The sequence below is a fragment of the Amblyraja radiata genome, chromosome 22 (assembly GCF_010909765.2).
Source record: "Amblyraja radiata isolate CabotCenter1 chromosome 22, sAmbRad1.1.pri, whole genome shotgun sequence".
NCBI lineage: Eukaryota > Metazoa > Chordata > Chondrichthyes > Rajiformes > Rajidae > Amblyraja > Amblyraja radiata.
This window is the reverse complement of record NC_045977.1, coordinates 25,616,688-25,630,615: the sequence shown is the minus strand read 5'-3', so window position 1 is coordinate 25,630,615 and position 13,928 is coordinate 25,616,688. Positions and strand designations below refer to the sequence as shown.

At 42.9% G+C, this 13,928-nt stretch overlaps 2 protein-coding genes across 6 annotated transcripts in view; one reads left to right on the top strand and one right to left on the bottom strand.

Moving 5' to 3' along the window:
- Positions 1–1,952, top strand: part of rai1 (retinoic acid induced 1) — a 38,499-nt gene extending 36,547 nt beyond the window's left edge. The window contains exon 5 of one of the 2 annotated variants that reach the window (XM_033040779.1): positions 899–1,952. In XM_033040779.1, coding sequence (XP_032896670.1) covers positions 899–922 — 24 coding nt within the window. In that variant the 3' untranslated portion in view covers positions 923–1,952. The remainder of the gene's footprint in view (positions 1–898) is intronic. The other variant, XM_033040778.1, reaches the window with a different exon arrangement.
- A 996-nt stretch (positions 1,953–2,948) lies between these two features.
- The window catches only part of srebf1 (sterol regulatory element binding transcription factor 1), a 43,532-nt gene continuing 32,552 nt past the window's right edge, over positions 2,949–13,928 (bottom strand). For 3 of the 4 annotated variants that reach the window (XM_033040780.1, XM_033040781.1, XM_033040782.1), the window contains exons 16-19: positions 9,823–9,985; positions 7,136–7,321; positions 4,150–4,264; positions 2,949–3,496 (exon numbers count right to left, since the gene is read on the bottom strand). In XM_033040780.1, coding sequence (XP_032896671.1) covers positions 3,276–3,496; positions 4,150–4,264; positions 7,136–7,321; positions 9,823–9,985 — 685 coding nt within the window. In that variant the 3' untranslated portion in view covers positions 2,949–3,275. Of the gene's footprint in view, positions 3,497–4,149; positions 4,265–7,135; positions 7,322–7,707; positions 7,834–9,822; positions 9,986–13,928 lie in introns of those variants that run through there. The other variant, XM_033040784.1, reaches the window with a different exon arrangement.

Here is a 13,928-nt window from a genome sequence, read left to right as displayed (position 1 = left end):
TAATGATCAGGTAAAATGTTTTAGGGTTACATGGAACTGCAGACGCTGGAATCTCGAGCAAAAGTCAAAGTGACGGAGGAACTCAGCAAGTCAGGTAGCATTCGCGGAAGGAATGGAAAGGCTATGTGAGGAAAGGGGAGATAGAAGAGAAATGAAGGATTCTGGGATGGGAGATTAGTGTACAGAGAAAGGTGACTTGGAGGGTGGGACTTAGTGGTTAATACTCATTCTTTTGGGTTGCAAGCTACCCAAGTGGAATACAAGGCAATTTTGCACGTAGCCTCATCCTGGCAACAGAGGAGGCCAATGGCAGATAGGCAAGTATGGAAATGGAAGAGTTGAAAAGGTTAGCAACCAGGAGAACCAGCAGGCCTTGTCGAAGCACAGGTTTTTGGCAAAACAGTCGCCATGTCTATGCTTGGTCTCACCGATGTAAAAGAGGCCACATCAGGAGCACCGAATGCAGTAGACAAAGTTTGAAGAAGTGCAGCTGGGCCTTTTTTTCATCGTGAAGGGGTGCCGGGGTCCCTGGATGGAGGTGAGGGAGGAAGTGTAAGGAGGCGGTGCAGTTGCCAGGGAAAGTACCTAGGGATGTATTGTGCTACGCGACAGTAACCCACATGTAGGTGTTATAACAGACTGCAACCTGATAATGTTTTGTTAGTTTAAAATTAAATGTTGGTTAAGACACAGAACCCTGTAAACCTACCAATAAAGCAGTAGGATCAGTTCAGTTTGCAACTTTCGTACATTAATGGAATACAAAACCATGATCTAACTTTAATTAAGGTATTACATACTTGCAAGATATAATGCTCTTGTGTATAACGGCCAATATTCCTGTATATATTATTTTAATAAAAATTTGAACTAATTTCTTATCACTTTCTCCTTTTAGAGCATATCGTCTAAAACACTATAACACCAGGAAAGCTCCACTGTGCCAAGTGACATTATCCCATAAGTAGGTGTTAAAACAGACTGCAACCTGACAAGTGAATGAATGTATCGTGAAACAGTGCAGTTAAAAGGATGGAAGAATGAAACGTCCTAAAGCAACATCACCTATCCCAAAATACCAAGAGGATGCCAATAGGTTGACACTCTTAATCAATGTACGTTCTCCACCATTGAATCCTTGCTGTATTTTTCTCCGGGGGTGATAGGGATGGGGTGAGTTGGGAAATGAGCGTCAGTGGGTAGATAAATAAACAGTTTTGAGTTTCTCTGAACAGAAAGGTGCCTGTGCCAGCACTTAAAGAAACTCCAAATTGTCAGTTGTCTTAATGTTGCTGTGCAGATAATCTTATGAAGTGGGATCCAGGGAAATGTGAGAGGAGTTTGGAACAATACTAACCTGCAGTCTGCTATTAAATGATTTTTAAAAAAGCTTCATGAATGAGCATAGTCTAATTTGTTAAAGTTGGTAATGAAATACATTTTGAACCAAGGACACAGCTGATTGCCTCACTATGTTTTTTAAAGTTCAGCTCAGTGGTTATTTTATACAGTAAAACAGTGATATTCATGGGCCTTCCAAGTGAAGTACCAGGGAAGATTAACAGTATGATTCACGAAGAGCAAGTATTCCCTTTATCACACTTAGCAGTGTTTGTTTATTGATTTTTAAAGTTAAAAATTTTTTTTTAAAAGTTTTTTTTTTCCCGAAGGCAAAGGAGGCCAACAGGCACTGTTATGGAGACATTCCCAATATATCATGTTTGGAACAGGTGGAAATATATTATTCCTAAAATTATTCATGCTACCATTGTGAAGATGATTATTGAAGATTAATGGCGCCGCATATGTCTGGACGGTTTGATACCTACTGAGAACTGATCCACAACTCTTAAGCTTTCTTTCAATGTGTAATGTACTGTACATGTAATGCAATGCCAATTTTTAGGAATAAAAAGCTGCAGGAAGCAATCTGGCCCATTGGAATAATTGAATGGGTCTTTGTAATTACATTTCTCCTGAATTTTGTGGAATTGCTGGATTAAGGAGTGGTGCAGAACAGGAAACATTCTTGGTTGCACTATCGAGAATCTCCTCTTTCAAAGTGTTGCAGATGCTGGGGGTCAATTATATCTGAAATGGACTTTTATTAAGCAGTTAGGAAGCATAAATAAAAATAGAATTGGACACAAAATGCTGGAGTAACTCAGCGGGACAGGCAGCATCTCTGGAGAGAAGGAACAGGTGATGTTTCGGGTCATGACCCTTCAGCATCTCTGCAGAGAAGCAACGGGTGACGTTTCGGGTCGAGACCCTGAAGAAGGGTCTCAACCCGAAATGTCACCCGTTCCTTATCTCCAGAGATGCTGCCTGTCCTGCTGAGTTACTCCAGCATTTTGTGTCAATTTTCGATTTAAACCAGCATTTGCTGTTCTTTCCTACACATAAATAGAATTGGATATGATCTGGTGGAATGGTGGATGGAGAAGGGCAGAGCGGTAATGTTTGCTCCCATTAATCATCCTATCACAGCACAGAAACAGGCTCTATCGCCCACCACTTACATTCCATCCATCAAGTTCCCATCTATACTAATTCCGCTTACGAGCATTTGGCTAATACCTTGGCAATTCAAAAGCTAGCCCAAATACTTAAATATTGCAAGAATCCACTTCCACCACCAAACAGCACAGGTGAGGAGACTAATGTTGGAACCATCTTTTCTTTGCTTCCCTGATGCTGCCTGATCAGAATCTCAGGTTAATGCTTTGTTGAAAAAAATGCAGCCACAACTATCTAGATTCCCGCAGTATAATCACTCTTTTAAATCTTTTGTGACACAGGCCCAGCAGGCAAGGAAAAATTATTCTTGAAGCACCCTGTCTCCCCAAGCTACCAAGCAAAGGAAAAAATGTGGAGTGCTCAGAAAAAAATTATACTGGTGTATATATGCAAACAATTTAGTGTGAAAAAAGACAACTGCATTACAATGTTTCATTTCGGTTATTTTAATTATATCAAAGTATATTGCACAGAATTCAGCCCAGAAAGGCTTTGTCATTGGTGCAGTATTACAGGGGAAGCATCTAGACAGAAGTGCTTTTAATTCTACAAAAATGATTTTGACTTTTGACTTAAAAAATTATAAATATTTTATGTACACTTTTAACCTATGAAAATATGATTTTTATTTTACCAAGTCATTATTTTAATAAGATATTAAAAGGGCAGTGCTGCTTCATCGGGGGCATGTACACTACACAGTCACAGTGCTTTCAGCATATAGGTGGAACCTCCCTTTAAAAAGTACCACCACTTCAACTCGTGGTGACTGTGGTGCCACTGCCCAGTTTCATGATCATCTGCTGACAGTCAAGAAGAGTCCTTTTGTCACCAATCTTTTCCAGTGTGTGGGCTGCTTCTGCCAGCATGCCAACTCGCTGGCCCGGTGCAGACAAGAAGCTTGGTGGAAGATAGCGGCACGCTAGTAGGAGAGCTTCAGCATGTTCACGCCTGCCAGGGTGTGTCTCTGTCTCGCCTTCCAACACACAAAATGGAAAAAAAAAAAAAGATGGTCAGAAGGGAATGAAAATCAAGCATCCTTTGATGAGGCATCAGTGTGGCTGTGGAGTGATCTCTTCTTCCATTTCCATTGTAGGTTGAATCAGTTGGTGTAACTGGCATATCAACCTCAATACCTCTGGGATAGAGACCAGAGGATGTTAGCCCTCCTAGGCATCTTATTACCAATCACTGGTGTGATCATGTTGCCTATCACAGCTCAGCTGCCTGCTGATCAGAGTGTTCAGCAGAGTTTTCTATTAAAAGCAGCTATTTGAGCAAAGTATTGCAGGATTACAAACAGCTCTTACTAAGGTTCAGGCAAACACCAAACAGGCCAACAAACTACACAGGCCAAACCAGAATGAGCACTCTCAATGTCTTATTGCGCAGAGCTTCTCAGAATACTTGAAGCTCCAGGTGTACAGGGGAACAAGGACTTGGCCTCAAACAGAAAGCTCAAGTTTGCATCCAATCTATCTTTGTAACAAGAAAATGCTCAGAACTAAGATGTATCCATTTAAGATTTCTGCACTTCAAAGGATTCAACCCCGGCTGTTTAATAGCAGTGCGTAACAACCAGGATTAAGAGTATTGTAATAGGTCTGTTCCCTAAATATAGCTACTCACCATCTTTGGGCATTGGGTTTGTGACCCGTCTCCTGAGACTGCGGTCTAACAGTTGGTGAGTACGGGTTGGACTGGCTCCTGCCATTAACCTGGCTGTTGCTTCATGTAGGAACACCTGAAAAATAAATAAACTAAGTCATTAAATTATAACTTATTCACAATAATGAATCTTCCCCTTTAAGCCTCCCTATCTCATTCCTCCTACCCAAACCATCACTGCGTTGAGGTTAAAACTTGTTCTGCCAGCTCTAATTTCCACATTTCACATCCCACATTCCAAAAAATTCAACTTTGCAGCTTCTTTACCCTGAGAAACCATAATACGGAGGTTGTGCTGTAGTGCTGACATTCAGTTGATATTTTTTAATTCTGTCCTCTCTGGTGAAAGATAACGAGCTTTGACTCACAGTGCCCACCATAATGTTTGGGACAAAGACCCATCATTTATTTGTTTGCCTCTACTCCACAATTTGAGATTTGTAATTGAAAAAAACCACATGTGCTTAAAATGCACATTGTCAGATTTTAATAATGGCCATTCTTATACATTTTGGTTTCACCATGTAGAAATTACAGAGACACTGTAAGTCATCGAGTTACTCCTGGTATCCTGGAGAATATTTAGTCCTTTATTGGCTTTCGTTTACATTATTCTCTCCAAAATCAAGTATTTTGCTCCTCATTCACTCTACCTGTTGTTCTCCACTGTTTCCAGGAGATTGCGTCTCCTCCAGTGTCACAAAATATTTGTTATATTTCTCTGCCATTTCCTTATTCCCCAAATTAATGTCCTCTGCCTTAATCTATAAGAAACTTGCATTCATTATTTGCTAGCCTTTCCCTCATCTATAGAAGATTTGTTTCTTGTTAAATTACTTTTGTATTCTACTTTCCCTTTCCCCATCAATCTTTTGGGTCCCCTTCTAGTGAAATCTGTTGTTTTCCTAGTTCTCAAGCCGTTCGCCTTTCCTTTGATTCAATATCATCAAATACTTCTCTTATTAGCTGTAGTTGGACTACTTTACCCCTTGAGATCTTGTCTTAAGGAAATATGAAGTTGATGTAAAATATGTATTAATGTTTTATATGTTAGCAATTGCTAAACAAAATTCTCTACCATGATCCAGAGAACATAAGGACCTGCACAAACTGGAATCTTGCATGGAGTACCACAGTGGGCCAGCCAGCATCTCTGGAGAACATGAATAGGAGACATTTCAGGTTGAGATCTTTTTTCAAACTGAAGGTCCTGACCGAAATATTGTCTATCCATGTTCTTCAGAGATGCTGCTGACCTGCTGAGTTCCAGCACATTGTGATACCATGATCACTCTTCCCTGAAAGCCCTGTATCTACAATTATTAATTAAATCATTATCATTGCACAATAGTACAGTAAAATGGTCCGTACCCTCATTGGTTGCTTATTATATTGATCGAGGAAAACATCTTAGACACGCCAAATATTAATTCTCCAAACTATTATTGCTAAATTAGTTTGCTCAATCTAAATGTGGCATCTATTATATTAAAGGTTGACAAAAATGCTGGAGAAACTCAGCGGGTGAGGCAGCATCTATGGAGCGAAGGAATAGGTGACGTTTCAGGTCGAGACCTTTCTTCAGGCAATGTCCTTGTAACGTGCATCTCCAATGTCCTAGTGTGTAGGAAGGAACTGCAGATGCCGGTTTAAACCGAAGATGGATACAAAATGCTGGAGTAACTCAGCAGGTCAATAGCATCTCTGGAGAAAAAGAATAGGTGACGTTTTGGGTCGCGACCCGAAATGTCACCTATTCCTTTACTCCAGAGATGCTCTTGACCTGCTGAGTTGGCTGTTTTGCTTATAAAAAGTCTTGGGATTTTGCTTAATCTGTGCTAGCGAGATTGTTTGGTCCCTTTTTGATCTCAATTTCTTTTTTATGGCATCCTCCGACACTCTATACTCCTAAAGGTTAAGGTTCACTCGGGTTACATCCAGCATTGCCCTATCTCTAGTACTGAACTACTTCCTGCCCAATATCAATCATGCACATTCACTCCACACTGAGCCATACAGTGATGAAATCACTGCTTCACTGCTGCAGGAACACCTCAGCCAGGATCCCAGCACAGTGGGCTGTCAGCAATGCATCTCCAACAGAAAACCCAATGGAACAGCTAATGCAGCTGTCAGATTACACCTGGATTCAATCCCAACCTCTGGTGCTGTCTGTGTGGAGTCAGAGTTTCCTCCCACATCCCAAAAATGTGTGAGCTAGTCATTATGTTTTGCTCTAGAGTGTGTCACAGGGTAAAATTTTACTGGGACAGGTGGGCAACTTGATAGGAATGGGAGGAGAAAAGATGATAGGAAAACATTTAGGGAGAATGGGATTGCTTTGTGAATCAAAATAGACTCAATGGACTGAATTTAGGTTCCTATGTTGTAAGAAGATTTTGTACGAAAATGATACCTTCACATGTCGATTTCACTGCCGTTCATGTTCCTGGGAACACATTGTGAATTCTAAGGCGCCATTATATTTGTTTCTGATGATGTTTGTTGAAGGAGAGACTGGGAGATTAACACTCCTTTTCAATCAAAGGTACATCGTAGAAATCCATTTGAACAGATGGACCGAAGTTTAACTGTTCATCCGAAAGATGGCACCATTGACATAGCAAACTTTGTTCTGTTGAGGTTATATTCACCATTTATTGAAGGTCATTTCACAAATTATTGATGTTCGTGAGGTTCTAAGGACATTTCTCCTTTGATGATCTTTTGTTCCATTTGCAGTATTTGAGCACTATTAGTCTTTCTCCCCTCTATCATGGGCCAAGATCAGGAATTCAACCAGATGACACAGCTCACAATCTAGAGATCACTATTGAATCAGCAACTATTTTATTTTAATCGTGGTATCCCCCCCCCATATAAGTGTTCCAGTTCCACCAGTTGCACTGGCGCTCCTCAACCCATTACCGCGTCACAATTTACTTACCCTACGGAGGGCAGGTTTGAAAGTCTGAGACAACTTCCTGAGACTGCTAAGGTCCTGCTGAAAGCCTCTGAGTTCTAGCGAGGATGCGTGATGCATGCCACTCATGGGCTGACTCCCGTTGAACTGTTGCTGCCATACACTGGTCCTGGTGACGAGCAAGAGATCACACAGCAACAGCTGCACTGCCTGGAAAGATAACAGACAATCTCAGACACACAACCTCTCTTCTAGTGGTGGAATTAGCACTAATTACTTTGCCATAGTTTTTATATGACTAACTATGTTTGCTCAGATTTGGCTTTTTAAACTACTCAAAACCTCCTTCAGACCACTTTAATGTGGTTATTTTCAGCATAACCTTAGTCCCACAGGCATATGTTACTGAGCTGGGCACTCATTAGGGTGCCAAGATTTCAAGTTTGCAGCTACGATTCTCCACATTAAGGCAACCAATCCCCAGGTTACAGAGCAGTTGTATTCCTAGAAAATGGTCTGTATCATAACTTTTCATAACGCAAAACTTTGTGATCTGTGAATGCATCAATAATAAAAAAAAGTGCTTATTTATTTACTTTTTCACATCAATTCAATGAGCGAATTTTATTCTGCATCTCAAATTTTTGGGTAGTGGGTGCGAATTCTCCAAGAACGAATTTCCATTTCCAAAATCGCCATAATGAGGGGATCGTAGCTTGTTTCTAATTTGGTTATCAAACAACAGGGATATAAAAGGGAGATAGGCCACAGATTGTTTAAAATATATACATCACAGTGAGGCAAATACATACAAACTGAGAATTAGACAAGAAGTGGAAGAGATTAAAAACTGCAGAAACATACTATTCAAACAATGCAGCACCATTCACGGAGCTCTGGTCAGCTCCGATTTTCAGATATGTGGCTTTTCCTTCTCAGTCAGTGTGTAGAACTGGTGTTGGGGTCTGGCTCTGTATTACATTGCAGGTGCATTGCACTTCGAGAACACATGCAATGCAACTACAATGCACCACAGCTGCAGCCATTCATCCAATAGAGTGGGGGTGGTGAGGCAAGAAAGAATAAAATACTGAAGGTTCGGAATGTCCCAGGGTTGCTCCATGCTTTGAATCGTCAGCAGATTTCAGCTGCGATGGCACCGCTGGGCTACCTTCAGCTTCGGTGGTCTTCAACCCCAGTTGCAGATCACACCCATTGATCTCTTCTGGTTATACATACAAGTAGGACAGGATGAGGGTGTGCAGTGATGCTTGGTCTATGGATGTGGATGTGTAACATTCTGTGGATGCCTACTGACTTTACTCACATCTGGATTGTGACCAGTGGCGGACTGGGTCCAAAAATATTGGTTGCCAGGAGACAACGGGGGCCCACTTCATCAGGGGCTCACTTGCCATCGGGCAAGCTGACACCTTGGCCAGTGCGCCACTGATTGTGACCATGAACCACACATCAAGAGCTAATGAACCCGTAGAATCAAATATTTAAATAAACCAGCATTTTCAGTAGAAAAACAAATGTGGTACAGTGGGTGGGGGGTGAAGAACATAACTACCTGAATAAGCTGCCCAGATGCTGAAGAAAATATAATTCAATGTTCATTAGACTTCAGGAAATGTCAGAACTGTCTATCTTCCTCATCCCACACTCATGTACCTCTCTTCAAGTTTATGCCAGACCTTTCAAATCTATACCAGAATCCTTCCAATGACCCAAGGCATTATTTAACTAGAGCAAAGATGCTGACCCACAGACCTGAGTGGTTATGATTAAGATTAAAGTGAGGAAGGGATAGGAAATATTGGACAGAAGAGTGGGAAGCAAAATGGCAGGCACCTGCTGAACAATGGAGTACTGGGACCCTTGAGGTTTTTGAAAGCAGCAAGACTTGCTGGATACTCCTTTAAAGAGCAGAAATATCTGTTTGACTGAGATATGTGGCATCACCATCACCACCACCATCCTGACATCTCCCATAAAATTTGAATTTATATACCTATCAATCCATCTCCCAGGGAATGCCCTCTTTCCATCTCTTTGCAAGAAAAAAAATCTACTTTTGTCATTCAGCAAAGGCAGATAAAATGTTTTTTTAAGAATGCAAACACAAGACATTAGAGCAGTTTTATTTTATTCTGCAAGCGTTTCCACCCCCCACTAAACACTCTTTAACACTTTCCTCCCTAAACTCATCAATACACAAGGAGCATTCACCTCTTAATGACAACTGCAAGCTGTTTAAAGACCTAAATTGAAAGGTGATGAGCAGAGGCTGCAATGCCTCCCAGCAGGGAGCAGGGACGATTACAAGGCTGAGTCACACTTGAATAATCTCCGATATCACTTGGCAGTCAGCCTGCCAGCATCTTTTGCATTCAGGAATAAAAGTAAGTACATTTCACCGCTCACCACCTCCAATATATCATAAAAAGAAAAATGTTAATTATTTATTCAATTGGTAAAGCAGATCATTTGAATTTTGGGGGTCAAATAGATTAGAGATAAAACTAGTGACTACATCATATTGCTAATAGGATATAGGGAGAGTTTTCATCAAGGTTTCTCCAACTTCCATTATAAACATTCTGTTCATTTTCATAAAGAATCAAAGTATACCCAATATTTTTTCGACTTTTATTGCATTAAACCGTATCACAGGTTAGAAGCATGAGGTTCCCTTCCCTCCATACCTTATCAACGGTGTTGCATGTGGAGGATGCCATATTGAGACTGTCCCTCAGGTACCCACTGGCCTTCTCACAGTGCAAGAAGCTCATCTGACTGCCATCCTGTTTACCCAATATTGCACGTACAGCCTTGAATGCAAACAGCGCAGCCCTTGGCAATTGACTCCTGCAAGAAGTTAGCATTTAAAAATCACGATGGAGGTAAAACAACTTTTCGTTTAGCTTTTCATCTGATGTGGGTAGCTCAATTCTGTACCTTGAACAAGATTAAAACCTATAGCTAAATAACCCAATGCCACTCATTGTTAAATGGGAAATGCTTGCAATCAAAGAACTACCTTTACCCAGTAGCCATTATTCCATGTACATATCAACCTTGTCCTAATTTCTGAACCAAAAATGCCTCTGTAGGTCTATTTCACCAGATGACAGAAGTCTACACAATTACAATAGCTGATTTCTGTTTAAGCTCAAATTAAAGCATGTCAAATCATGGGTATTCTGTAGGGAGCAACACACCTCTGAACTCCCAATAACATCTACAAAGCACAAGTCAGGAGTGTAGGTTCATAAAAATGTACAGCACAGAAATTAGCTCTTTTGACCCACCTTGCCACATTGATGATAATTCCAATCGACACTAATGCCATTTGACCACATTAGGCCAATATCCCTCAATTCCTTTCTTATCGTAAGTACTGTTGAATCACATTTTAAACATCACCTCCAAAGATATATCCCAAGAATATCTACCAGTCCATTAGTTTCACTATTTGCCACCTAACAAAATGCACTCAAATTCACCAAGGTTTTTTTTGACAGTACTTCACAAACCATACGCTTGAATACTCAGGACAAGAGTAGAGATACAAGGGAATATCACCAAGTTACCCATCTGTTTTCATTGGTAACATCCCAGAACTTCCTAAAAATAGTACGTACCTTTACCACGTAAATTGTTGACATACATTAAGGTTCAATATCACCACCTTCTTAACAAATGAGCAAGCAAATTAAGATACAGATGGCACAGTAGGGCATAACATTTCTCAAGCCCACTCCAATGTTCAAAAAGACTGACAGATTCTATCTCTTCACCTCTGCCTATCCTTAGCCCCACGTCCCCCTCCCTTTTCATCTGTGCATTAATTGCCTCATATTGTGTTTTGAATTGAATTCCCCTCCCTTTTCATCTGTGCATTAATTGCCTCATATTGTGTTTTGAATTGAATTCTGTCTTTACTTTGTGTACTAGTCATGTCTCTACTATTTATTTCATTCCCCTTACATGTTTTTCCTCTACATGCTAAATTTTTGTAAGGTGTCCTTGAGACTCTTGAAAGGCGCCCATAAATAAAATGTATTATTATTATTATTATTATTATTATTATTATCCCCTATGTCTGTGCTGCGAGATCCCAACAGTCTCCGATATCCTTAATGCTCAAGAAAATGATGCACTAAAGTGGTATGTTTAAGAAAGAACTGCAGATGCTAGAAAAATCGAAGGTCGACAAAAATGGTGGAGAAACTCAGCAGGTAAGGCAGCATCTATGGAGCGAAGGAACAGGTGACGTTTTGGGTCGAGACCCCTTTTCAGACCGTGGTATCGTAATTTTCCGTAATGCGAAATAATGTCATCGTGATTGTGTCAAGAAATGTCAGTTGACAAAAAAAGATTTTGTACCGATTAATCTACATTTCTTTCCACACAAATGCCATGAGTGTGAATTTTAATCTGTATATCAGGTTTCTGTGACTTCAATAAGGGTACATTTCCATAAACTGACCAGCCGTAAATTAGCACGCATGCCTCTATTAGCATGTAGCATGGAGCAATCTTTCCTCATATCATGACCACATCATCTTTGGAATTATTCTGGTGAATCTATGCTGCACCCCACATTAGGGCAAGTTTTGGGGACTGTCAATACATGCTGACCTTATCAGCACCCATGTCCTGTGATTGAATAAATGCGAAATAAGATTTTGGTGTGCCTTTGCTCAGTGATCAGCCATCTAAAATTCCGACCATATTCCAAACAGAGAGTATGTGAAATCCTCAGCCACCTTCCCCACCACTCCCCACAATTCCACATAGTAATAATGCAATTTCAACACTAGGTGAATTTTAACATGAGATTACAAATCTATTTGGTGGTGGAAACCATAATACTATAGTTAAGCACACGCTTAAATTAGAAGGTTTGGTGATACACAATTAGAACTGATACTGAATCTTATACGTTTGGAACCATCAAATGATCAAGATAGTTAGTCAGGGGCCTGTCCCACTTGCGTGTCCTTGGCACGCAAATTACGCGACCTCGTGGTCGCGTTGAGGCGCACGGGCATCATATGGCCGTGCGGGGCCGGTCCCACTTAGATCGCGGATGGGTATGTAGTTGTGCGCGACATCGCGCGGGGCTCCGAAATTTTTGTAGCGAAATAAATCTTTGCGCGCCAACGGCCTGTCGCCGAACTGCCGGCCAAAGTGGGACAGGCCTAAGACCCTGGCGCGATGCACGTCTCGCCTTCAACAACAGCAGAAGCAGGCAAACGATCGCCGAACTCGGCCTGGGGCTCACGGCCGTTGCCGTCCGGATCTGACCCCACTTCTACTCCTAGAGCGGGACCAAGAAAATTGAAGATAAGACACAAAATGCTGGAGTAACTCAACGGGACCGGCAGCATCTCTGGATAGAAGCAATGGGTGACGTTTCGGGTCAAGACCCTTCTTTTCAGACTGAAGAAGAGTCTCGGCACGAAACGTCACCCATTGTTTCGCTCCAGATAAGCTGCCGGTCCCGCTGAGTTACTCCGGCATTTTGCGTCCATCTGCAAATGACGTCACGCGCTCCAGACGGCTGTGCAGTCGAATTAAGTCGCGCGGGACCGTCGAGGCTCAACGCGACCACGAGGTCCCGTAATTAGCGTGCCAAGGACACGTAAGTGGGACAGGGGCTTGAATCTTAAAATACTCTTGGCTAAAACAACACTGTTCAAGATACTTTGAATGTATATACAGGTGCACAACCTTTTATCCGAAGATCCAAATAACGAAAACCTCCGAATAGCGGCCATTTTTTCGGTCCTTGAAGAAAGGTCCTTGAAAACGTTCACCGAGGGCGGCCCGCAGAGGTGACAGCGGAACCTCCGGTTGGTCCTCGAAGAAAGGGGAACTAAATCCCCATTCATAAAAGAGAAGATGAGGGTATATTGCGCGGGAGGGTTAATAATTGACAATATGCTGCTGCCTGCCCGCTGAATTAAAAGTTCCCACGGTAGACTCACGATACACAGTGTTTCGTGAGTCTTGCGTGGGAACTTTTTAACTCAGCGGGCAGGCAGCAGCAGATTGTCGCTCGCTTCAGTATCACCCCACCTACACCTCTCTGCTTCCCGGCCATGTGTGTGACCCCTTCCCTCCCCTCTCCAGCTCCCCGCCCATTGCACCGGCGCGGGGGCTTTGCACTGTCTTCACGTCGGCGATTGCAGCAGGACCGTGCCAGGACCAATTGGACTCCGACCACCAGGCCCACCGCAAGCACGGAGATCCCAGAGACCCACAGCCAACAGCAGCCCAGCCCAGCCCCACTCCAACTACAGAGGAACCTGGGTTGCGGATGACGGGGCGCAGCTCGGGGCGTCGTAGGGGCCCATCGGGGAGAGCGGCCACTCAAAGCCACGCCGGGAGATGTAGGGCCCTGCCCCGGTCTTGATGTTGGAGCCCCCGGCGGGCGCTAGCAAGTCCGCGGCAATTTTCAGCCGCGCCGGGCGTTGTAAGGCCCCCTCCAGGTCACTCTCAACCTCTATGATGTTTGCTCTCAACCCCGTAATTCGGGCGGGAGAAGTCGCTGCTGCCGGTGCCCCGCAAAGCAGTCTCCCACCGGAGACCCGCGAGCTCCCGGTGTCACCATCCACCGGAGTCGGGTCGCAGCAGCTCGCCCCCGCAACTCTCCACGCTCCGAAGCTGGCTAGCTCCACGGAGGTAGGTCCGTAGGTCCACAGCTCCCACCGCCGCCCACCGACCCCCAGGCCCGCTGCAAGCACAGAGATCCCAGAGACCCACAGCCAGCAGCAACTCCAGCCCAGCCCCGCTCCAACTC